The 26,424-nt window shown below is 47.3% G+C and overlaps 1 protein-coding gene across 2 annotated transcripts; it reads left to right on the top strand.

Moving 5' to 3' along the window:
* Positions 1-26,424, top strand: LOC139398299 (DDB1- and CUL4-associated factor 5-like). Of its 2 annotated transcripts, none has more exons than XM_071144355.1 (10): positions 1-460; positions 1,836-1,982; positions 8,353-8,389; positions 9,417-9,556; positions 15,381-15,510; positions 15,901-16,114; positions 20,991-21,057; positions 22,580-22,707; positions 23,639-23,785; positions 23,876-26,424. In XM_071144355.1, the coding sequence occupies exons 1-10, from the start codon at positions 253-255 to the stop codon at positions 25,043-25,045; spliced, it is 2,388 nt and encodes a 795-aa protein (XP_071000456.1). In that variant the 5' UTR covers positions 1-252; the 3' UTR covers positions 25,046-26,424. The 2 variants fall into 2 exon arrangements, with proteins under 2 accessions (XP_071000456.1, XP_071000457.1); XM_071144356.1 differs by having other exon boundaries at positions 273-460; positions 23,885-25,282.

The raw sequence follows: 26,424 nt of genomic DNA on the forward strand, positions 1-26,424 counted from the left end.
GACTACACGGAAACGGCACTGCTGCTAACAACGACAACAGCATCACGCTCGGGGATATCTCCCTTCTCCTTAACGTAGGTTAGAGACAGACAGATTGCATATATGAACTTGGAAACATGTACAATTTCCGGGGTAATGAAGCGCACTATCGGGTAAAGTTAAAGTGCACAAGTTGGTGAGGAATTGCAAGCTATCTTTCTGCTGTGTTTTAGCTAAGCAGGCTAACTAGCTAGCTAACGGCTACAGGAAAAAATGAAGGAGGTGAAGGGTTGTGGTATGCGGTCCTCTGTGGGCTTTCTGTCTCAGAGAAGGCTTTTCGGGAACCCGCTGATGAAGGAAGAATTTCAGAGACTCCGGTTGGCAGGATGCACAAGCCTTTACAAGAAAGATATGCTGGGACATTTCGGGTGTGTAAACGCCATAGAGTTTTCCAACAATGGAGGGGAATACCTTGTGTCCGGTAAGTTGGTGAATTGACCATCACTAGTTATGGAAGTTGCTATCCGAGCAGCATGTGTGTTGACAGATTCCTTGCTGACTAGCTAGCACGTCAGATATCAAGCTTAGTTGGTTAGGACGGCGAATATGCACATTTTGCTCCCTGTTCATCTATTGTCAACATGCCAAATGGTAAATTATGACCAGGAAAAAAAGACTGGCATGTACAGGCCAAGCCTGCATGCGTAAAACTAACAATCATTTTGGCTAACTACTAGCAAATAAAACCTAACGTTAGCTAGGTTAGCATGTTATCCAGCTGACAAGCTAACGTTACCTCAACATTACATATAGGGTTGATTTTCATAACTGGCAATTGACACCCCCCCCCCCCAAAAAAAAAATAATAAATTAGCTAAGATACCCTATTTGTGGACAAATCACCCTGATTTTAATTCTTTAGTCAATTCCCAGTTTACCTATGCCTACACATAACTTGTTTTTTAAAAGTTACATAACAAAATTATGGACAAAATTAAACAGGCCTATTTATACTGAAGCAAAATATAGACGTAACATGTAAAGTGTTGGTCCCATGTTTCATGGGCTGAAATTTTGTGCACAAATTTGTTTTACATTCCGGCCTCCCGGGTGGCGCAGAGGTTAAGGGCTGCAGCGCCAGCTGTGCCACCAGAGACTCTGTGTTCTCCCAGAGTCAATTATGCGCGAACTCTGGGTTAGGGCCTATAAATTGACTGATTTCTGTAACTCTGTAAAATCTTTGAAATAGTTGCATGTTGTGTTTTATACATTTATTCCGTGTGTATAGACACTGCATTTGGAAAGTATTCAGACCTCTTGACTTTTCCCAAATTTTGTTACATTACAGCCTTATTCTAAAATGGATTAAATAAATGGATTTCATTATCAATCTACACACAAAGCAAAAACAGGTTTTTAGAAATGTTTTGCAAATTTTATAAGAAATTAAAAACGAATACCTTATAAGTATTCAGACCCTTCGTGAAGGTCAGCCAATTTGAACAATTTCAAGGACTTTGAAAGTTAAAGTGCAGTTGCAAAAACCATCTAGCGTTATGATGAAACTGGCTCTCGTGAGGAACACCACAGGAAAGGAAGACCCAGAGTTACCTCTGCTTCAGAGGATAAATTCATTAGTTACCAGCTTCAGAAATCGGGCAAATAACTGCACCTCAGATTGGAGCCCAAATAAATGCTTCACAGAGTTCAAGTAACAGGCACATCTCAATGTCAACTGTTTAGAGTCGAATGTGTTTCTCTACTGGTGGGCCTTGCAAGAGTAATAACCCCAGACCAAACCACGAGTTTGTTTTTACTGGTTTTGTTTACTGTGGATGTGTCTTCCCTATCTACAGGAGGGGATGACCGCAGAGTGCTGCTGTGGGATATGGAGAGAGTCCTCCATGCTCGCTCGGCCAAGCCTCTCATACTGAAGGGAGAACACCTCTCCAACATCTTCTGCCTGGCCTTCGACAGCACCAACAAGAGGGTGTTCTCTGGGGGTGAGACAAAATAAAATTGTCCGTTTTGATTTAGTTCTGAGCACGGGATGGTCGGAGTAAGTCCAAATCAAAGTATGCGAAACGGACCACGTAGGGCACAACGCAACGTTTCTTGAAATCAATCTCGGTCATTATTTGAGCTGAAGTGAGAGAGAATAAACTCTCCATATTATACCATATATTATACCATATACCATATTTTGCCTGATTTTAAATATTTTAGCTTGCTAAGTTAATAAACACATACTGTGTTAACTTAGATTATTATGATTCACATGGCTGATACTTCTGAAGTAAAACCATCGCTTTGTGTATATCTTGTTTTGTCTCTATTTTTGCCATTGTCCTGGCTGGAGGAAGGTGCTGCTCGGCCTGAGGTAATATAGTAGGGGGAGTGCTGCTCGGTGTGAGGTAATATAGTAGGGGGAGTGCTGCTCAGCGTGAGGTAATATAGTAGGGGGAGTGCTGCTCGGCGTGAGGTAATATAGTAGGGGGAGTCCTGCTCAGCGTGAGGTAATACAGTAGGGGGAGTGCTGCTCAGCCTGAGGTAATATAGTAGGGGGAGTGCTGCTCAGCGTGAGGTAATACAGTAGGGGGAGTGCTGCTCAGCGTGAGGTAATACAGTAGGGGAGTGCTGAGGTAATTTAGTAGGGGAGTGCTGCTCAGCGTGAGGTAATACAGTAGGGGGAGTGCTGCTCAGCCTGAGGTAATATAGTAGGGGGAGTGCTGCTCAGCGTGAGGTAATACAGTAGGGGGAGTGCTGCTCAGCGTGAGGTAATACAGTAGGGGAGTGCTGAGGTAATACAGTAGGGGAGTGCTGAGGTAATACAGTAGAGGGAGTGCTGCTCAGCGTGAGGTAATACATTAGGGGAGTGCTGAGGTAATACAGTAGGGGGAGTGCTGCTCAGCGTGAGGTAATATAGTAGGGGGAGTGCTGAGGTAATACAGTAGAGGAGTGCTGCTCAGCGTGAGGTAATACAGTAGAGGGAGTGCTGCTCAGCGTGAGGTAATACAGTAGGGAGAGTGCTGCTCAGCGTGAGGTAATACAGTAGGGGGAGGAGCAGCGTGAGGTAATACAGTAGGGGAGTGCTGAGGTAATACAGTAGGGGGAGTGCTGCTCAGCGTGAGGTAATAAAGTAGGGGGAGGAGCAGCGTGAGGTAATACAGTAGGGGAGTGCTGCTCAGCGTGAGGTAATACAGTAGGGGGAGTGCTGCTCAGCGTGAGGTAATACAGTAGGGGGAGTGCTGCTCAGCGTGAGGTAATACAGTAGGGAGAGTGCTGCTCAGCGTGAGGTAATAAAGTAGGGGGAGGAGCAGCGTGAGGTAATACAGTAGGGGAGTGCTGCTCAGCGTGAGGTAATACAGTAGGGGTAGTGCTGCTCAGCGTGAGGTAATACAGTAGGGGGAGTGCTGCTCAGCGTGAGGTAATACAGTAGGGGGAGTGCTGCTCAGCGTGAGGTAATACAGTAGGGGGAGTGCTGCTCAGCGTGAGGTAATACAGTAGGGGGAGTGCTGCTCAGCGTAAGGTAATACAGTAGGGGGAGTGCTGCTCAGCGTGAGGTAATACAGTAGGGGAGTGCTGCTCAGCGTGAGGTAATACAGTAGGGGAGTGCTGCTCAGCGTGAGGTAATACAGAAGGGGAGTGCTGCTCAGCGTGAGGTAATACAGTAAGGGGAGTGCTGCTCAGCGTAAGGTAATACAGTAGGGGGAGTGCTGCTCAGCGTGAGGTAATACAGTAGAGGGAGTGCTGCTCAGCGTGAGGTAATACAGTAGGGGGAGTGCTGTTCAGCGTGAGGTAATACAGTAGTGGGAGTGCTGCTCAGCGTGAGGTAATACAGTAGGGGAGTGCTGCTCAGCGTGAGGTAATACAGTAGGGGAGTGCTGCTCAGCGTGAGGTAATACAGTAGGGGAGTGCTGCTCAGCGTGAGGTAATACAGTAGAGGGAGTGCTGCTCAGCGTGAGGTAATACAGTAGGGGAGTGCTGCTCAGCGTGAGGTAATACAGTAGGGGAGTGCTGCTCAGCGTGAGGTAATACAGTAGGGGAGTAGGTAATTCAGTAGGGGAGTGCTGCTCAGCGTGAGGTAATACAGTAGAGGGAGTGCTGCTCAGCGTGAGGTAATACAGTAGGGGAGTGCTGAGGTAATTCAGTAGGGGAGTGCTGCTCAGCGTGAGGTAATACAGTAGGGGAGTGCTGCTCAGCGTGAGGTAATACAGTAGGGGAGTGCTGCTCAGCGTGAGGTAATACCGTAGGGGGAGTGCTGCTCAGCGTGAGGTAATACAGTAGGGGGAGTGCTGCTCAGCGTGAGGTAATACAGTAGGGGGAGTGCTGCTCAGCGTGAGGTAATACCGTAGGGGGAGTGCTGCTCAGCGTGAGGTAATACAGTAGGGGGAGTGCTGCTCAGCGTGAGGTAATACAGTAGGGGAGTGCTGAGGTAATATAGTAGGGGGAGTGCTGCTCAGCGTGAGGTAATACAGTAGGGGAGTGCTGAGGTAATATAGTAGAGGGAGCGCTGCTCAGCGTGAGGTAATACAGTAGGGGAGTGCTGCTCAGCGTGAGGTAATACAGTAGGGGAGTGCTGAGGTAATACAGTAGGGGAGTTCTGCTCAGCGTGAGGTAATACAGTAGGGGAGTGCTGCTCAGCGTGAGGTAATACAGTAGGGGAGTGCTGCTCAGCGTGAGGTAATACCGTAGGGGGAGTGCTGCTCAGCGTGAGGTAATACAGTAGGGGAGTGCTGCTCAGCGTGAGGTAATACAGTAGGGGAGTGCTGCTGCAGCGTGAGGTAATACAGTAGGGGAGTGCTGCTCAGCGTGAGGTAATACAGTAGGGGAGTGCTGAGGTAATTCAGTAGGGGAGTGCTGCTCAGCGTGAGGTAATACAGTAGGGGAGTGCTGCTCAGCGTGAGGTAATACAGTAGGGGAGTGCTGAGGTAATTTAGTAGGGGAGTGCTGCTCAGCGTGAGGTAATACCGTAGGGGGAGTGCTGCTCAGCGTGAGGTAATACAGTAGGGGGAGTGCTGCTCAGCGTGAGGTAATACAGTAGGGGGAGTGCTGCTCAGCGTGAGGTAATACCGTAGGGGGAGTGCTGCTCAGCGTGAGGTAATACAGTAGGGGGAGTGCTGCTCAGCGTGAGGTAATACAGTAGGGGAGTGCTGAGGTAATATAGTAGGGGGAGTGCTGCTCAGCGTGAGGTAATACAGTAGGGGAGTGCTGAGGTAATATAGTAGAGGGAGCGCTGCTCAGCGTGAGGTAATACAGTAGGGGAGTGCTGCTCAGCGTGAGGTAATACAGTAGGGGAGTGCTGAGGTAATACAGTAGGGGAGTGCTGCTCAGCGTGAGGTAATACAGTAGGGGAGTGCTGCTCAGCGTGAGGTAATACATTAGAGTGATTCTCTAATGTCATGTTTTATGCGTTCTCCACACACTCGTCCTCCCGGGAAACGTAATCAAGAGAATGCATTCGGAGCATGAGTGTGGAACACAATACTATGCATCTTGATAAACACCCACCGTAGGAGTTCAGACACAGTTTTAGATCATGGTTTGACAGGCTTTGTGGTGGCGACTACTGGTTCATCTACCACTATGGGAGTTCTAGTGGTTCACTTCATATTAGTTTGTAGAGGGCTCGAGTTAGCTGACATCAGCTGTTTATATAAATCGATATGTTGTTTTTCAGAAATCACACCGTTCCTTTATAAGGACTGGTTGGTAGCAGCATACAGTACATAACACATTCATAATAATTTGTCAGTACGTGTCAACAACCTAAATTTATTAGGTACGACCGTCTAGTACAGGGTCTGGACTCCCACCCCCCCCCTTTCATCCAGAACAGCCTAAATTCTTCGGGGCATTCTACACGGTGTCAGAATCATTCCACGGGCATGTTGGTCCGTGCAGACGCGATGGCATCACAGAATTTCTGCAGATTGAACGGTGGTGTGTTTTTATGCGGTGAACAGCCCCCCTTTCCATCTCATCCCAAATATGCTCTATTTCCCATGTGTCGAACTCATTCCACAGAGCGCCGCGTCTCCGCAGGTTTTCACTCCTCCCTTGTACTTGATTGATGAGTTAAGGTCACTGTAAGGAACTCCCATCACCTGGTTGTCTAGGTCTTAATTGGTAAAAACAAAAACCTGCAGACACCAGGCCCTCCATGGAATGAGTTTAACACCTCTACTCTACTGGGCTGTGGTCTAGGGACTGAACAGGAGACTCAAGTAAATTCAACTCGCTGTCTTGTTCCAGTCAATGTTTTTCCACTCCCCAATTGTCCAGTGTTGGTGATCACTTGCCTACTGGAGACGCTTCTCATTGTTTTTAGCTGATAGGAGTGGAGCCCGGTGTTGGCCGGTCTGCTGCTGTAGCCCGGTGTTGGCCGGTCTGCTGCTATAGCCCGGTGTTGGTCGGTCTGCTGCTATAGCCCGGTGTTGGTCGGTCTGCTGCTATAGCCCGGTGTTGGCCGGTCTGCTGCTATAGCCCGGTGTTGGTCGGTCTGCTGCTATAGCCCGGTGTTGGCCCGTCTGCTGCTATAGCCCGGTGTTGGTCGGTCTGCTGCTGTAGCCCGGTCCGGTGTTGGTCGGCCTGCTGCTGTAGCCCGGTCCGGTGTTGGTCGGTCTGCTGCTATAGCCCGGTGTTGGTCGGTCTGCTGCTATAGCCCGGTGTTGGTCGGTCTGCTGCTATAGCCCGGTGTTGGTCGGTCTGCTGCTATAGCCCGGTGTTGGTCGGTCTGCTGCTATAGCCCCGGTCTGCTGCTATAGCCCGGTGTTGGCCGGTCTGCTGCTGTAGCCCGGTGTTGGCCGGTCTGCTGCTGTAGCCTGGTGTTGGTCGGTCTGCTGCTGTAGCCCGGTGTTGGTCGGTCTGCTGCTATAGCCCGGTGTTGGCCGGTCTGCTGCTGTAGCCCGGTGTTGGTCGGTCTGCTGCTGTAGCCCGGTGTTGGTCGGTCTGCTGCTGTAGCCCGGTGTTGGCCGGTCTGCTGCTGTAGCCCGGTGTTGGTCGGTCTGCTGCTATAGCCCGGTGTTGGCCGGTCTGCTGCTGTAGCCCGGTGTTGGCCGGTCTGCTACTGTAGCCCGGTGTTGGTCGGTCTGCTGCTATAGCCCGGTGTTGGTCGGTCTGCTGCTATAGCCCGGTGTTGGCCGGTCTGCTGCTGTAGCCCGGTGTTGGCCGGTCTGCTGCTGTAGCCCGGTGTTGGTCGGTCTGCTGCTATAGCCCGGTGTTGGCCGGTCTGCTGCTGTAGCCCGGTGTTGGTCGGTCTGCTGCTGTAGCCCGGTGTTGGTCGGTCTGCTGCTGTAGCCCGGTGTTGGCCGGTCTGCTGCTGTAGCCCGGTGTTGGTCGGTCTGCTGCTATAGCCCGGTGTTGGTCGGTCTGCTGCTATAGCCCGGTGTTGGTCGGTCTGCTGCTATAGCCCGGTGTTGGTCGGTCTGTTGCTGTGCTTTAGCCCGTCTGTGACAAGGACTGACGAGTTGTGCGTTCCGAGATGTTCTGCAAACCACTATTCTACTGCACCGTTATTTGTCTGTTTCTGGCCCGCCTGTTTTAACTTGCACAATTTTTGCTATTCTCCTTCGACCTCTCTCTTCGCCCACAGGACTGCCGCTGACTGTAGGATTTTTGTCGCACCATTCTCTGTAAACACTAGACACCGGTGTGCCCGAGAAACTGGAACCGACGATTATACAATGCTCAGGTCACTCATTTTGCCCCCACTCAATCGGAACAGTAGCTGAATGCCTTGATGCCTGTCTGCCTGCTTTTTATATAGGAAACCACAGCGACGTGACTCACTGTCTGTAGAAGGGATCCATTTTTTAAAAACTGGGGTGGTGTACCTAATAAACTGGCCTGGGTGTATTTGTTTTGTCACCGTAGTATCACTTATACTGCAATGAAAAAACATGCAGTTGTTGCCCTAAGCATGTCATACGTTCTTATGTGCTTCTGTTTTGGTTATGAATGGGGTATGAAGTCCTTATCTAGGTATCCTTCAACTAAAGTGTTCTAGTTAAGCAATAAGGCACAACCGTGTGTGGTATATGGCCGATATACCACGGCTAAGGGCTGTTCTTAGGCACGACGCAACGTGGAGTGCCTGGATACAGCCCTTAGCAGTGGTATATTGACCATATACCATAAACCCCCGAGGTGCCTTACTGCTATTATAAACTGTTTACCAATGTAATTAGAGCAGTAAAAATACACGTTTTGTCATACCTGTGGTATACGGTCAGCTATACCACGGGTGTCAGCCAATCATCATTCAGGGATCGAACCATCCAGTTTATAATATTTAGATTTAGTGTTCTATGGGTCGACCCGTAGCCTGATTTTCATGTGTTAATTTGTGGTCTGTTGTGTCTCTTTCTCAAGGTAACGACGAACAGGTCATCCTTCATGATGTAGAGCAGTGAGTATATTATCAGTCTTCATCAGTGTGTACTTACACTGGAATCTGTTCCACCCCATCTCCTTGTATGTACCTGCCTCTCGTTCCACCCCATCTCCTTGTATGTACCTGCCTCTCGTTCCACCCCATCTCCTTGTATGTATCTGCCTCTCGTTCCACCCCATCTCCTTGTATGTACCTGCTTCTCGTTCCACCCCATCTCCTTGTATGTACCTGCCTCTCGTTCCACCCCATCTCCTTGTATGTACCTGCCTCTCGTTCCACCCCATCTCCTTGTATGTACCTGCCTCTCGTTCCACCCCATCTCATTGTACCTGCCTCTCATCATCTGCATCATCATAAGTGATAGGTCAGTATAGACACGTGGCTTCATTCTAAGTGGTAGGTCAGTATAGACACGTGGCTTCATTCTAAGTGGTAGGTCAGTATAGACACGTGGCTTCATTCTAAGTGGTAGGTCAGTATAGACACGTGGCTTCATTCTAAGTGGTAGGTCAGTATAGACACGTGGCTTCATTCTAAGTGGTAGGTCAGTATAGACACGTGGCTTCATTCTAAGTGGTAGGTTAGTTGTAATTAATGTGGGCATTGGGACATAGTCTGAAACCACATTTAGATAACACATACCACCTCATCTGCAGTGTATTTGGAAAGTATTCATACACCTGGACTTTATCCACATTTTGTTACGTTACAGCCTTATTCTAAAATGTATAAAATCTTTTTTTTCCCCCTCTCATCAATCTACACACAAGACCCCATAATGACAAAGCAAAAACAGGTTTTTAGAAATGTTTGCAAATGTATAAAAAAAAAAACTGATATCACATTTGTCATTTTGGGGGTCTTGTGTGTAGATTTGAGGCAATAAAAAATGATTAAACCCATTTTAGAATAAGGCTGTAACGTAACAAAGTGGAATAGTTGAAGGGGTCTGAATAGTTTCCCGAATTCACTGTAGGCCTATCAGGGGAAATATTGACTTTGCTGTTATACATGAAGACGCTGAATTCTGTTTCCCCTCCAGAGGCGAGACTCTGAACGTGTTCCTTCACGACGATGCGGTGTACGGCCTGTCAGTCAGCCCCGTTAACGACAACGTGTTCGCCAGCTCCTCGGACGACGGACGGGTCCTCATCTGGGACACACGGCAGCCGCCACACGGAGGTACTTAACGTGCATGCGTACATACATATACGGAGGTAACAATACACTTAGCAACAATTTAAAATTTTTTTTTTTTACTGAGTTACAGGAAATCTGTCAATTTTTAAAATAAATTCATTAGACCCTAATCTACGGATTTCACGACAGGGCAGGGGCTCAGCCATGGGTGGGGCCTGGGAGGGCATAGGCCCACCCACTCACCACTATACACGCCAGCTACTACAGCAACTGAAATGACTGCAAAACTTAGCAAAGAACTGCAGTTAGTTTCGGAATGGGTAGCAAGGAATAACTAAATATAGTCCTAAATATTTCCAAAACTAAAAGCATTTTATTTAGGACAAATCATTCACTAAACCCTAAACCTCAACTACATCTCGTAATGAATAATATGGAAAATGAGCAAGTTGAGGTAACTAAACTGTATGGAGTAACCCTGGATTGTAAACTGTCATGGTCAAAACATACTGATACAACAGTAGCTAAGATGGGGAGAAGTCTGTCTATAATAAAGCGCTGCTCTGCCTTCTTAACAGCACTATCAACAAGGCAGGTCCTATAGGACCTAGTTTCTACCTTCTTAACAACACTATCAACAAGGCAGGTCCTACAGGCCCTAGTTTCTACCTTCTTAACAGCACTATCAACAAGGCAGGTCCTACAGGCCCTAGTTTCTACCTTCTTAACAACACTATCAACAAGGCAGGTCCTACAGGCCCTAGTTTCTACCTTCTTAACAACACTATCAACAGGGCAGGTCCTACAGGCCCTAGTTTCTACCTTCTTAACAACACTATCAACAAGGCAGGTCCTACAGGCCCTAGTTTCTACCTTCTTAACAACACTATCAACAAGGCAGGTCCTACAGGTCCTAGTTTCTACCTTCTTAACAACACTATCAACAAGGCCAGGTCCTACAGGCCCTAGTTTCTACCTTCTTAACAACACTATCAACAAGGCAGGTCCTACAGGCCCTAGTTTCTACCTTCTTAACAACACTATCAACAAGGCAGGTCCTACAGGCCCTAGTTTCTACCTTCTTAACAACACTATCAACAAGGCAGGTCCTACAGGCCCTAGTTTCTACCTCCTTAACAGCACTATCAACAAGGCAGGTCCTACAGGCCCTAGTTTCTACCTTCTTAACAACACTATCAACAAGGCAGGTCCTACAGGCCCTAGTTTCTACCTTCTTAACATCACTATCAACAAGGCAGGTCCTACAGGCCCTAGTTTCTACCTCCTTATTAACAACACTATCAACAAGGGCAGGTCCTACAGGCCCTAGTTTCTACCTTCTTAATATTATCAACAAGGCAGGTCCTACAGGCCCTAGTTTTGTCATAGCTATCCTATTGTTCAGTTGTGTGGTGCCACAAAGAGGGACTACGGAAAATTGCAGTTGTCTCAGAACAGGGTAGTACGGCTGGCCCTTGGATGTGCACAGAGAGCTAACATTAATGACATGGATGTCAATCTCTCATGGCTCACCGTGGAAGAGAGATTGACTTCCTCACTACTTGTTTTTGTAAGAAGTGTTGACAGGCTGAAGGTACCGAGCTGTCTGTTTAAACTACTAGCACACAGCTCAGACACCCATTCATACCCCACAAGACATGACACCACTGGTCTTTTCACAGTCCCCAAGTCCAGAACAGACTATGGGAGGCGCACAGTACTACATAGAGCCATGACTAGATGGAACTCTATTCCACAGTACTACATAGAGCCATGACTAGATGGAACTCTATTCCACAGTACTACATAGAGCCATGGCTACATGGAACTCTCCACAGTACTACATAGAGCCATGACTACATGGAATTCCACAGTACTACATAGAGCCATGACTACATGGAACTCTATTCCACAGTACTACATAGAGCCATGGCTACATGGAACTCTATTCCACAGTACTACATAGAGCCATGACTACATGGAACTCTCCACAGTACTACATAGAGCCATGACTACATGGTCCACAGAACTACATAGAGCCATGACTACATGGAACTCTATTCCACAGTACTACATAGAGCCATGACTACATGGAACTCTATTCCACAGTACTACATAGAGCCATGACTACATGGAACTCTATTCCACAGAACTACATAGAGCCATGACTACATGGAACTCTATTCCACAGTACTACATAGAGCCATGACTACATGGAACTCTATTCCACAGAACTACATAGAGCCATGACTACATGGAACTCTATTCCACAGTACTACATAGAGCCATGACTACATGGAACTCTATTCCACAGAACTACATAGAACCATGACTACATGGAACTCTATTCCACAGTACTACATAGAGCCATGACTACATGGAACTCTATTCCACAGTACTACATAGAGCCATGACTACATGGAACTCTATTCCACAGAACTACATAGAGCCATGACTACATGGAACTCTATTCCACAGTACTACATAGAGCCATGACTACATGGAACTCTATTCCACAGAACTACATAGAACCATGACTACATGGAACTCTATTCCACAGTACTACATAGAGCCATGACTACATGGAACTCTATTCCACAGTACTACATAGAGCCATGACTACATGGAACTCTATTCCACAGAACTACATAGAGCCATGACTACATGGAACTCTATTCCACAGTACTACATAGAGACATGACTACATGGAACTCTATTCCACAGAACTACATAGAGCCATGACTACATGGAACTCTATTCCACAGAACTACATAGAGCCATGACTACATGGACCTCTATTCCACAGTACTACATAGAGCCATGGCTACATGGAACTCTATTCCACAGTACTACATAGAGACATGACTACATGGAACTCTATTCCACAGAACTACATAGAGACATGACTACATGGAACTCTATTCCACAGTACTACAGAGAGCCATGACTACATGGAACTCTATTCCACAGTACTACATAGAGCCATGACTACATGGAACTCTATTCCACAGAACTACATAGAGCCATGACTACATGGAACTCTATTCCACAGAACTACATAGAGCCATGACTACATGGAACTCTATTCCACAGTACTACATAGAGCCATGGCTACATAGAACTCTATTCCACAGTACTACATAGAGACATGACTACATGGAACTCTATTCCACAGAACTACATAGAGACATGACTACATGGAACTCTATTCCACAGTACTACAGAGAGCCATGACTACATGGAACTCTATTCCACAGTACTACATAGAGCCATGACTACATGGAACTCTATTCCACAGTACTACAGAGAGCCATGACTACACAGAATTCTATTCCACAGTACTACATAGAGCCATGACTACATGGAACTCTATTCCACAGAACTACATAGAGCCATGACTACATGGAACTCTATTCCACAGAACTACATAGAACCATGACTACATGGAACTCTATTCCACAGTACTACATAGAGCCATGACTAGATGGTACTATATTCCACAGTACTACATAGAGCCATGACTACATGGAACTCTATTCCACAGTACTACATAGAGCCATGACTACATGGAACTCTACTTAGAGCCCTACAGAACTACATAGAGCCATGACTACATGGAACTCTATTCCACAGTACTACATAGAGCCATGACTACATGGAACTCTATTCCACAGTACTACATAGAGCCATGACTACATGGAACTCTATTCCACAGTACTACATAGAGCCATGACTACATGGAACTCTATTCCACAGTACTACATAGACTACATGGAACTCTATTCCACAGAACTACATAGAGCCATGACTGGAACTCTATTCCACAGTACTACAGAGAGCCACTATGGAGAACTACATGACTACATGGAACTCTATTCCACAGTACTACATAGAGCCATGACTACATGGAACTCTATTCCACAGTACTACATAGAGCCATGACTACATGGAACTCTATTCCACAGAACTACATAGAGCCATGACTACATGGAACTCTATTCCACAGTACTACATAGAGCCATGACTACATGGAACTCTATTCCACAGTACTACATAGAGCCATGACTACATGGAACTCTATTCCACAGTACTACATAGAGCCATGACTACATGGAACTCTATTCCACAGTACTACATAGAGCCATGACTACATGGAACTCTATTCCACAGTACTACATAGAGCCATGACTACATGGAACTCTATTCCACAGTACTACATAGAGCCATGACTACATGGAACTCTATTCCACAGAACTACATAGAGCCATGACTACATGGAACTCTATTCCACAGTACTACATAGAGCCATGACTACATGGAACTCTATTCCACAGTACTACATAGAGCCATGACTACATGGAACTCTATTCCACAGTACTACATAGAGCCATGACTACATGGAACTCTATTCCACAGTACTACATAGAGCCATGACTACACGGAACTCTATTCCACAGTACTACATAGAGCCATGACTACATGGAACTCTATTCCACAGTACTACATAGAGCCATGACTACATGGAACTCTATTCCACAGAACTACATAGAGCCATGACTACACGGAACTCTATTCCACAGTACTACAGAGAGCCATGACTACATGGAACTCTATTCCACAGAACTACATAGAGCCATGACTACACGGAACTCTATTCCACAGTACTACAGAGAGCCATGACTACATGGAACTCTATTCCACAGTACTACATAGAGCCATGACTACATGGAACTCTATTCCACAGTACTACAGAGAGCCATGACTACATGGAACTCTATTCCACAGAACTACATAGAGCCATGACTACACGGAACTCTATTCCACAGAACTACATAGAGCCATGGCTACATGGAACTCTATTCCACAGTACTACATAGAGCCATGACTACATGGAACTCTATTCCACAGTACTACATAGAGCCATGGCTACATGGAACTCTATTCCACAGTACTACATATAGCCAAGACTACATGGAACTCTATTCCACATCAGGTAACTGATGCAAGAAGTCAAATCAGATTTAAAAAAAACTGTGACAAACATAGGCACAGACACGTGCATACACACACACACGATAACATACGCACTATACACACACACACACACACACACACACACACACTTACACATATATGTTGTGTTGTAGATATGTGGTAGTGGAGTATGGGCCTGAGGGCACACACTTAATGTTTTGTGAAATCTGTTATGTATGTATTGTAATGTTTTTATAATTGTATAAACTGCCTTAATTCTGCTGGACCCCAGGAAGAGCAGCTGGTGCCTTGGCAGCAGCTAATGGGGATCCATAATAAATACTTGGGAGACTGGCCCACCCACTGGGGAGCAAGGCCCAGCCAATCAGAATTAGTTTTTCCCCACAAAAGGGCTTTATTACTGTGGCATTGTGTTGTGTGACAAAACTGCAGTGGCCTTTTATTGTCGTCGTCCCCCCGCCCAGCACAAGGTGCACCTGTGTAATGATCATGCTGTTTAATCAGCTTCTTGATAGGCCACACCTGTCAGAGTGGATGGATTTTCTTAGCAAAGGAGAAAGGCTCACTAACAAGGATGTGAACAAATTTGTGCACAAAATTTGAGAGAAATAAGCTTTTTGTGTGTACGGAACATTTCTGGGATCTTTTATTTCAGCTCATTAAACATGGGACCAACACTTAACATGTTAGTTGACCTGCCTAGTTTAAATAAAGGTTGCATAAATAGAAAATGTTCATGTTGCATTTTTATGTTTTTGTAAAGTATTTTTCAGTGTATTACTGTGTATATAAAACCTATTGCGATAGGCCTACACCTGATCAATAACCATGTCACCAGAGTTAAATCCATATCTTTCCCTGTGTGTTTCAGAGCCCTTTTGTCTGGCCAACTACCCGTCAGCCTTCCACAGTGTGATGTTCAACCCGGCAGAGCCCCGACTGCTGGCTACAGCCAACTCCAAGGAAGGGGTGGGGCTGTGGGACATCCGCAAGCCTCGCACGTGAGAGCTTCTGTTAACCGTCACACTCGGAACTCTCAGGCTGTAATCCAGCATCTGTTTTACCCAATTTGTCCACCAGAGGGCACTGTTTATTTATTTATTATTTAATTCACCAATTTCTTAACATTGCTTCTATTCTGACCATATAAGATTGAAACTGCCTCTAAATGTAATCAGACATAAGGACCCTCCATTTATTTGTCTCTTGATCTACACCGTCTGTCAATCACTCTTATTTTATAAAGGCCCTTTTTACATCAGCGGCTGTCAGTGCTTTAACAAACAGCAAAGCAGTGGCCAGGAAAAACTCCCCTTTGAAGGAAGAAACCTAGAGAGGAACACGACTCCTGCTCTTCCTTCCTAATCCACCTCTCTCTCCGTCTCTCCCAGTTCTCTGCTGCGGTACGGCGGTAGCATGTCCCTGCAGAGTGCCATGTCGGTGCGTTTTAACAGCGCAGGGACCCAGCTCCTGGCTCTGCGTCGCAGGCTACCCCCGGTCCTCTACGAGCTACACTCTCGCCTACCCAGCTTCCAGTTCGACAACCAGGGCTACTTCAACTCCTGTACCATGAAGAGCTGCTGCTTTGCTGGAGACAAGGATCAGGTGAGCCCTTGAGGCTATGGATGGCATCCCAAATGGCACGCTGTTCCCTACATAGTGCACTCCCTACAGCTTGTAGAGCCCTGTAGACCCTGGTCAAAAGTAGTGCACTATATAGGGAATAAGGACGAAAGTAGTGCACTATATAGGGTCTAAAGGAGTGCACTATATAGGGAATAGGGTCTAAAGGAGTGCACTATATAGGGTCTAAAGGAGTGCACTATATAGGGAATAGGGTCTAAAGGAGTGCACTATATAGGGTCTAAAGGAGTGCACTATATAGGGTCTAAAGGAGTGCACTATATAGGGTCTAAAGTAGTGCACTATATAGGGTCTAGAGTAGTGCACTATATAGGGAATAGGGTCTAAAGGAGTGCACTATATAGGGAATAGGGACTAAAGTAGTGCACTATATAGTGTCTAAAGGAGTGCACTATATTGGGAATAGGGTCTAAAGGAGTGCACTATATAGGGTCTAATGGAGTGCACTATATAGGGTCTGGAGTAGTGCACTATATAGGGAATAGGGTCTGAAGGAGTGCACTATATAGGCAATAGGGTCTGAAGGAGTGCACTATATAGGGTCTGGAGTAGTGCACTATATAGGGAATAGGGTCTAGAGTAGTGCACTATATATGGAATAGGGTCTAATGGAGTGCACTATATAGGGTCTAATGGAGTGCACTATATAGGGTCTAAAGGAGTGCACTATATAGGGAATAGGGTCTAAAGGAGTGCACTATATAGGGTCTAATGGAGTGCACTATATAGGGAATAGGGTCTAAAGGAGTGCACTATATAGGGTCTGAAGTAGTGCACTATATAGGGAATAGGGTCTAAAGGAGTGCACTATATAGGGAATAGGGTCTAGAGTAGTGCACTATATAGGGAATAGGGTCTAAAGTAGTGCACTATATAGGGAATAGGGTCTAAAGTAGTGCACTATATAGGGAATAGGGTCTAAAGTAGTGCACTATATAGGGAATAGGGTCTAACGGAGTGCACTATATAGGGAATAGGGTGCCCTCTGGGAAGCAGCCTTTGTGACCATCTCAAAGCTTTCTGTTTTCCAACAGCACTGTTGCTCAGTGTCCACCGGTCATCCTCCATCACTCTCCTTCTTGGTCAAATAGCCCTTACAGCCCGGAGGTGTGTTGGGTCATTGTCCTGTTGAAAAACAAATGATACTCCCACTAAGCCCAAACCAGATGGGATGGAGTATCGCTGCAGAATGCTGTGGTAGCCATGCTGGTTAAGTGTGCCTTTGAGTTCTAAATAAATCACTGACCGTATCACCAGCAAAGCACCATCGCACCACCACCTCCATGCTTCACAGTGGGGGTTAGAAGCAAAAATCTCAAATCAGACCAAAGGACAGATTTCTACCGATCTAATGTCCAAGTCTCTTCTTCTTATTGGTGTCCTCTAGTAGTGGTTTCTTTGCAGCAGTTCTTTGGGCTGCAATTTCTGAGGCTGGTAACTCTAATGAACTTATCCTCTGCAGCCGAGGTAACTCTGGGTCTTCCTTTCCTGTGGCGGTCCTCATGAGAGCCAGTTTCATCGTAGCACTTGATCATTTTTTTGGGACTGCACTTGAAGAAACTTTCAAAGTTCTTGAAATATCCCGTATTGACTGACCTTCATGTCTTAACGTAATGATGGACTGTCGTTTCTCTTTGCTTATTGGAGCTGTTCTTGCCATAATATGGACTTGGTCTTTTACCAAATAGGGCTATCTTCTGTATACCCACCCCTACCTTATTGGTTGAGAGAATGCAAAGAGTGTGCAAAGCTGTCATCAAGGCAAAGGGTGGCTACTTTGACGAATCTCAACTATAAAATATATGTTTATTTAACACTTCTTTTTTTGGGTTACTACATGACTCCATATGTGTTATTTCATAGTTCTAGTTATTCTACAATGTAATAAATAGTAAAAAATAAAGAAAAACTCTATAATGAGTTGGTGTCAACTTTTGACTGGTACTGTATCTACCAATTAGCAGAGACACTTCCAGTACAGTGTGTGGATGTGATCCCTGTGGGACTTTGACCTTCAACCTTTTGCGTCGCTAGGTAACACTCGTACTATCTAAACTACAGACCGTTCTGTTATGGGGCATACCTAGAAAGTCGACGTCCCAATTTTTCTTGTGTGTGTGTTCTCTTTCTCTTTCTATTCTGGGAAGAGAGAGAGAGAGAGAGAGAGTCTGTTAAAGAGAGGCTTCCCTACAGAGACATTTATAAAGTTGGGTTTTCCTGAAGGAACTCTGCAGTAGGCTCAAGGGATCCGTCTCAAATGGTACCCTGTTCCCTATGCCGTGCACTACATTTGTCCGTAGCCCTTTTATCTAGTTGGGGAGGTCGTCCAGAGGGCAACGGTGAAAGTTGAATACTTTTAATTGAGGCTCTTCAGTCTCCTTCTAGTGATGAACACAGAAGCCCTGTAATCTCTAGCCAAAACTCTTCCCTCAGCTCCTCCCCAAACCTGGTTTGGCATCCCCCTATTCCTCACATAGTGTCCCTGGCTCTGGTCAAACGTAGAGCACTATGTAAGGAATAGGATGCAATTTGGCACTAGCCCCCTTCCCCCTCATATGAGACATGATATCACTCTGAAACCATGTCTAGTTTATGTTCACAATTGGCTGCGGTGCTGTCAGGGGAGACCTTCGCTGCAGAAGAAGACCCTTCTAGAATAACAGAACCGTGCTGCAGCCGGCTGGAATCTACCAGTGGCGTGTGAGACCAGAGTTACACGAAGCGCGAGGGAGAAGTTAGATCTTGTGGGGGAGGAGGTGATGTAGAATGCCTGCAGCTACATTCACTAGTGCTTTCTCTCTTCTGTGCGGACTGGCCCCTGACTACTTGTTGTCAAGGTGACGATGTTGCTTAGAGACGACAAAAGGCTTGTGCCGGTTATGGTTACAATTCTATTCGTGTGTCCTGGGGTTCCCCTCCCAGGTGTCACCGCGGGCCTCCCAATGACCCTAGTGGTGTCACCGCGGGCCTCCCAATGACCCTAGTGGTGTCACCGCGGGCCTCCCAATGACCCTAGTGGTGTCACCGCGGGCCTCCCAATGACCCTAGTGGTGTCACCGCGGGCCTCCCAATGACCCTAGTGGTGTCACCGCAGGCCTCCCAATGACCCTAGTGGTGTCACCGCAGGCCTCCCAATGACCCTAGTGATGTCACCGCGGGCCTCTTAATGACCCTAGTGATGTCACTGGTTAGTAGATTATGACCCCAGTGATGTTAGTAGATAATGACCCCAGTGATGTCACTAGTTAGTAGATAATGACCCCAGTGATGTCACTAGTTAGTAGATAATGACCCCAGTGATGTCACTAGTTAGTAGATAATGACCCCAGTGATGTCACTAGTTAGTAGATAATGACCCCAGTGATGTCACTAGTTAGTAGATAATGACCCCAGTGATGTCACTAGTTAGGAGATAATGACCCCAGTGATGTCACTAGTTAGGAGATAATGACCCCAGTGATGTCACTAGTAGGAGATAATGACCCCAGTGATGTCACTAGTTAGTAGATAATGACCCCAGTGATGTCACTAGTTAGTAGATAATGACCCCAGTGATGTCACTAGTAGTAGATAATGACCCCAGTGATGTCACTAGTTAGTAGATAATGACCCCAGTGATGTCACTAGTTAGGAGATAATGACCCCAGTGATGTCACTAGTTAGGAGATAATGACCCCAGTGATGTCACTAGTTAGGAGATAATGACCCCAGTGATGTCACTAGTTAGTAGATAATGACCCCAGTGATGTCACTAGTTAGTAGATAATGACCCCAGTGATGTCACTAGTTAGTAGATAATGACCCCAGTGATGTCACTAGTTAGTAGATAATGACCCCAGTGATGTCACTAGTTAGGAGATAATGACCCCAGTGATGTCACTAGTTAGGAGATAATGACCCCAGTGATGTCACTAGTTAGTAGATAATGACCCCAGTGATGTTAGTAGATAATGACCCCAGTGATGTCACTAGTTAGTAGACAATGACCCCAGTGAGTGAGTGAGACAAATAGCACCCTGTTCCCTCCCATAGCTCACTACCCTGGTCCAAAGTAGTGCACTATAACTGGAATAGGTTGCCATTTGAGGTGCATTCTTTGGATCATTTTGGATCATTCTTCTCTTCTGGCTTCATTGGCTCGGCTCCTCGTTGCCTGGCAACAGACACCACACATATTTCTGCTCAGTGTGTTTTTTGGAGAAGTGTACACCTCATCTCAAATTCTATCTTCCCTCGGAGAAGAGATTTGTCATAAATTCTTCTGTCTCCGTATTGTAACTGCGCTGCCTGTTTTGGTGTTTCTCCAACTGGATCCTTGGAAGTTTTTTTTTTTAAATAAATGTAAAAATGGCAATTATTTTCCCCTAAAGGACTTAGATTCATAAAGCGTTAAGAGTGCTGATCTAGGATCACATCTTGTCTGTGTAATCTTTTTTTCATTGTGATCTAAAATACAAACCTAAACTGATCCTAGATCAGCAGTCTTATTCAGGGAGGCTCTTTATGAATACTCAAAATGGACTGGTCGTGCTGTTTTAAAGTTTAGATGTTCCCTGACTATCTTCTCAAGCTCTTTGTTTTGGAGGATTAATTGTTGATCACAAGCTTCTCTTTTCTTTTTGTTGGTATCAACATAAACGGAGAACATCGTGTTCAACATCGTGATGTGTTTTTTATAGAGGACGTTGTCTTACAAGGAGTCCCAAATCCAACCCTATTCCCTATGTAGTCCACTACTTTTGTCAGCAGGGCTCTGGACTAAAGAAGTGCACTGCATAGGGAATAGGGTGGCATTTTGAGATGCCTCTATGTTAATCTCTCTGTTGTCTTCCTCCAGTACGTCTTGTCTGGATCAGATGACTTCAACCTTTACATGTGGAGAATCCCAAAGGATCCTGAAGCAGGTGTGTGTGTGTGTGTGTGTGTGTGTGTGTGTGTGTGTTTCAATCTTATATGTGTAAATAGCTAAGTTTCTGTACAATTTGTGACAGATGAAACAATATGCACATTTCCCCACCAGGGAGGTTTACAGTAAACAAACTTTATTTTGTGGATAAAAGGCTTTGCGTGATAACTTCGTCCCCATAAAAATGACTTTTGCTGTTATATTCTCATGTTAAATTACTCAAAGTTTACTTCAATATGACGGTTATTATATCAATATTTGTGCATAATAAGTTTTACCGGACACAAACAGATCCCTCCACGTCGAAACGGGAGGACCAGACCAACTCTCTAACCACTAGGCTCCGAGTCGTAGCGGGAGGACCAGACCAACTCTCTAACCACTAGGCCCCGAGTCGTAGCGGGAGGACCAGACCAACTCTCTAACCACTAGGCCCCGAGTCGTAGCGGGAGGACCAGACCAACTCTCTAACCACTAGGCCCCGAGTCGTAGCGGGAGGACCAGACCAACTCTCTAACCACTAGGCCCCGAGTCGTAGCGGGAGGACCAGACCAACTCTCTAACCACTAGGCCCCGAGTCGTAGCGGGAGGACCAGACCAACTCTCTAACCACTAGGCCCCGAGTCGTAGCGGGAGGACCAGACCAACTCTCTAACCACTAGGCCCCGAGTCGTAGCGGGAGGACCAGACCAACTCTCTAACCACTAGGCCCCGAGTTGTAGCGGGAGGACCAGACCAACTCTCTAACCACTAGGCCCCGAGTCGTAGCGGGAGGACCAGACCAACTCTCTAACCACTAGGCCCCGAGTCGTAGCGGGAGGACCAGACCAACTCTCTAACCACTAGGCCCCGAGTCGTAGCGGGAGGACCAGACCAACTCTCTAACCACTAGGCCCCGAGTCGTAGCGGGAGGACCAGACCAACTCTCTAACCACTAGGCCCCGAGTCGTAGCGGGAGGACCAGACCAACTCTCTAACCACTAGGCCCCGAGTCGTAGCGGGAGGACCAGACCAACTCTCTAACCACTAGGCTCCGAGTCGTAGCGGGAGGACCAGACCAACTCTCTAACCACTAGGCCCCGAGTCGTAGCGGGAGGACCAGACCAACTCTCTAACCACTAGGCCCCGAGTCGTAGCGGGAGGACCAGACCAACTCTCTAACCACTAGGCCCCGAGTCGTAGCGGGAGGACCAGACCAACTCTCTAACCACTAGGCCCCGAGTCGTAGCGGGAGGACCAGACCAACTCTCTAACCACTAGGCTCCGAGTCGTAGCGGGAGGACCAGACAACATATCGTCGCATGACTCAAAGTTTACTTCATTATGACGGTTATTATATCAATATTTTACCGGACACAAACAGATCCCTCCACGTCGAAACTAACACATTTGTCTTGTCGAACATTTCATGTTTCAGTCGTTTTCTCTATACGTTGGGTAATTCATCCTCATGAAATGGTTGGATGGAAACATGGTTACAGATGACACGTCTCTATTACTCCGTCTCTCTCCCTTCCCAGGAGGCCCGGGGCGTGTGGTCAACGGAGCGTCCATGGTCCTGAAGGGGCACCGTTCCATCGTGAACCAAGTCCGGTTCAACCCCAGCACCAATATGATCTGCTCCTCCGGGGTCGAGAAGGTCATCAAGGTCAGTAGTTAAGTCGTAGATTATTATTATTATTATTTATATACAGTTTTAATAATCATTCAAATCACAGGTCGTGGGTGGGTGTATGACTTGATACAATGATTTGGTTCATCAGTGGTTCATGAAATCATCAGTGACATATCCACATCATGAACATCAATTGATTACATCGTCGTGATTTTAAAGTTCATCAGTTCGGTTGTTTGAGTACTTTTAAAAAAAATGCACAGAATATTGAAGGTAATTGTTCTTTGCAAGAAAAGGAGAAACCGCCTGGGTGCTCACCGTGCCATCAGAATCATTATCTCAGCTCCCTCGACTCCTAAACCCTCTGAAAGAGTAACGGTAGTAACTCATTCCTCACTTGGTGGTTTCCCATCCTGTATGACTCAGGTCTTCAGTCATGATAACTCACTGTCCCTCGTGAATCACAGGGCCTGAGGTGAAGACAGACGACTCGTCTCCTTCGCCATCTGTCCCCTTTTGACAAGCTTGTCGAAGGAAGATGTCGGTTCATCATCATCAACCTACAGCGGCTCTAGGTCTCCTCTCCCGCAGCGGCTCTAGGTCTCCTCTCCCGCAGCGGCTCTAGGTCTCCTCTCCCGCAGCGGCTCTAGGTCTCCTCTACAGCGGCCTAGGTCTCCTCTCCTACAGCGGCTCTAGGTCTCCTCTCCCACAGCGGCTCTAGTTCTCCTCCTACAGCGGCTCTAGTTCTCCTCCTACAGCGGCTCTAGGTCTCCTCTCCTACAGCGGCTCTAGGTCTCCTCTCCTACAGCAGCTCTAGTTCTGTACCAGAAGTTTGAAAGCTGATATAGGTCTCCTCTCCTTCTAGGTCTCCTCTCCTACAGCGGCTCTAGGTCTCCTCTTACAGCGGCTCTAGTTCTGTACCCTCGTTTCTGCCTCGTTTCTCCTCGTCCCCCCCCCCCCCCAGGCGTGGAGCCCCTACCAGCAGACAGAGAGTCTGGGCGACCTGGATGGTTGTGTGGAGAATAAGTCCAGGAGTCTGTACAGCCATGAGGAGTATATCAGCCTGGTGCTGAACAGCGGCAGCGGCCTGAGGCACGACTACGTCTCACAGGTAACACACACACACACACACACACACACACACACACACACTCTAGGGGATGAATTGAAGTACTATTGCATCTTTCTCATGTCATCTCAGTCCATCCAGGAGGATCCTCGTATGATGGCCTTCTTTGACTCTCTGGTTCGTCGGGAGATCGAGGGCTGGAGTTCGGACTCAGACAGTGACCTGAGTGAGGGGGCCATCCTCCAGCTCCACGCCAGGGGACGACGCTCCACGCGGGCTGTAGGAGACGGCGCCGGGGTCCTGGTTGGTGCTGCTTCACCTGTACATCCCGCTGCTGCTATGGGCGACTCGGACCGCTCCTCCTCATCCTCATTGGCTGCACCCGAGGCCTTGGGGGCGGAGCCGCTGCTGCCCAGGAGTCGTCAGCGACATCACCAGTCTGCGTTCTTATTGGACCTGGTGGGAGAGGACTCTGATTCCTCTGGGTTCTGGCTGGATCCCATGCCACGCCCCAGCCCCCGAGACAACTCCACCCTCTCCAGCCCCACATCCTCCCCCGCTGGAGCCTCCTCCAGCTCCTCCACCACCTCCTCCACCAGCTCTGAGGACGAGGAGCGTCGCAGGGTCAGCACCAGGCAACGCAACGCCGCACGGAGGCGCCGCATGCACTTCCCCTGCAGGCCCAGTGGAGGGCGCCCCGAGTCCGCCCTGGCCCTGTACCCCGGGGGTGTCGACTCCTGCTCCTACCCCAAGATCTCCATGGATGAGGCCTCATCCTCCTCCGCATCCTCCACGGAGCTGCAGCAGGGCCGGGACTCGGTCCAGATCGGACCCCACAGAAGGAGCTCGAAAACGGGGAGATGTGCCAGCAATTCGGGCAGACATACCGGTTCCAGCCCTGCAGTGTCTCTGGACAGCCAAGACGACCTTCTCATCACCTCTCAGGACACCCTGCAGCAGAGGACCGAGTCCCGGGAGGGAGGGGTGACGGGGGCTGCTTTAGAGAGGATGGACAACAGTAGCTGGGTCTCCTCTTCCTCCAGACATCACCACAGCCCCCACCAGACTGAGATGACTGAAGTGCCAGTAGACCGTCTGGCTCCAGACCGGTTTGCGTCCCCAGATTCCAGGGGGGAGAGGGAGGCCTTGGCGGGGAAACAAACAGACACTAGGAACCAGGAAGAGGCAGGGCTGTCTTCTCAGAGAGGCCAGGCCCCGACCCAGGGGGCGATAAAACGGACTCACCTGGGGTCAGGAGGTCAAGGGTCAGGGGAGGGGTTAGAGAAGAAGTTGAAGAGGTGATGATGACGCCTGTCGTGGGAAGGTGATCATTTGGTGAATGACTGATGTTGTCCCACATTACCCTATTCCCCGTAGCTCTCCAACCTCTCCTCTGGGACGTTGCACAACATCGTTGTAGCCCTGAACGACCTCATCTGATTCACCTTGTCAAGGGTTTCAGGGTTAGTTGACTAGTTAAATCAGGTCTGCTAGCTCTGGTATAGATTAAATACATGGAACAACTGAGGGGTCCCAGAGGAGAGGTCTGAGTAACACTGGCCCATGGAACAACTGAGGGGTCCCAGTAACACTGGCCCATGGAACAACTGAGGGGTCCCAGTAACACTGGCCCATGGAACAACTGGGGGGTCCCAGTAACACTGGGCCATGGAACAACTGGGGGGTCCCAGTAACACTGGCCCATGGAACAACTTTGGGGTCCCAGTAACACTGGCCCATGGAACAACTGGGGGGGTCCCAGAGGAGAGGTCTGAGAAACACTACTTTTCACCAGGAGCCAATGGTAGTATACTATGTAAGGGAAGGGGGGCCATTTTGGATTCAACCTGAGACTCTGGTTTTCTTTTGTGTTCTTACAGTCCAGTTTCTTGGTTTGGTGACCCTAAAAAGGATGTCGCAATTTATCATTTTTGCGCCATTGGGACATGTATTCTGCTAAGAGCAGAACACAGTGGCTATGAAGGCTTGGCTCTGTCTGTCAATCAGAACATACTGGATAATGATTGGTCCAATATTACTGGGGCAGCAATGCATTCTGGAACTTCTAGAAATTGTCATCACTTCTGAGGTCAAACCATAGATGACATTAAATATCACAAGATCCCAAAATATGTAATAACATTGACAATGGTATTGTAAATGCACTACTAGTTAGTCATTTAGTCTTAAGGCAGAACTTGTATTTTTGTTGAATTTAAAAAAATAATAATAATAAGGCCGGTTTTTTTGTTGTTGAAGAAAGCAGGTCTGGTTCAGGACTAAAGGCTTTGAGTCATTTAGAGTTTTCAGTGAGATTCTTGGTGAAGTGTCATTTCTGTGGCTAATCTGTTGTTGCCATGCAAACAGCTGGCTAATCTGTTGTTGCCATGCAAACAGCTGGCTAATCTGTTGTTGCCATGCAAACAGCTGGCTAATCTGTTGTTGCCATGCAAACAGCTGGCTAATCTGTTGTTGCCATGCAAACAGCTGGCTGATCTGTTGTTGCCATGCAAACGGCTGAGTGGCGGCATTTTATAAAAAATAAATAGTTTCAGTGTTCAGGATGATAATTGTTTCTCGTCTCTCTCGTCCTCATCCAAACCCCTCTGTCGCCAGCAGCACATGTTTTATTCTGGTTTATTTAGTCAATTAAAGAATCATTCATTGTCTGGTTACACTGA

Source organism: Oncorhynchus clarkii, unplaced genomic scaffold (genome assembly GCF_045791955.1).
Source record: "Oncorhynchus clarkii lewisi isolate Uvic-CL-2024 unplaced genomic scaffold, UVic_Ocla_1.0 unplaced_contig_2149_pilon_pilon, whole genome shotgun sequence".
In the NCBI taxonomy this organism is placed as follows: domain Eukaryota; kingdom Metazoa; phylum Chordata; class Actinopteri; order Salmoniformes; family Salmonidae; genus Oncorhynchus; species Oncorhynchus clarkii.

What these genes read in the sequence shown, in the direction of transcription:
- LOC139398299 (XM_071144355.1), top strand. Translation starts at nt 253, where the DNA reads ATGAAGGAGGTGAAGGGTTGTGGTATGCGGTCCTCTGTGGGCTTTCTG. An exon ending in ACGGCAGCCGCCACACGGAG is followed by an intron (nt 9,557 to 15,380) that starts GTACTTAACGTG and finishes TGTGTGTTTCAG; the next exon opens with AGCCCTTTTGTCTGGCCAAC. An exon ending in GGGTCGAGAAGGTCATCAAG is followed by an intron (nt 22,708 to 23,638) that starts GTCAGTAGTTAA and finishes CCCCCCCCCCAG; the next exon opens with GCGTGGAGCCCCTACCAGCA.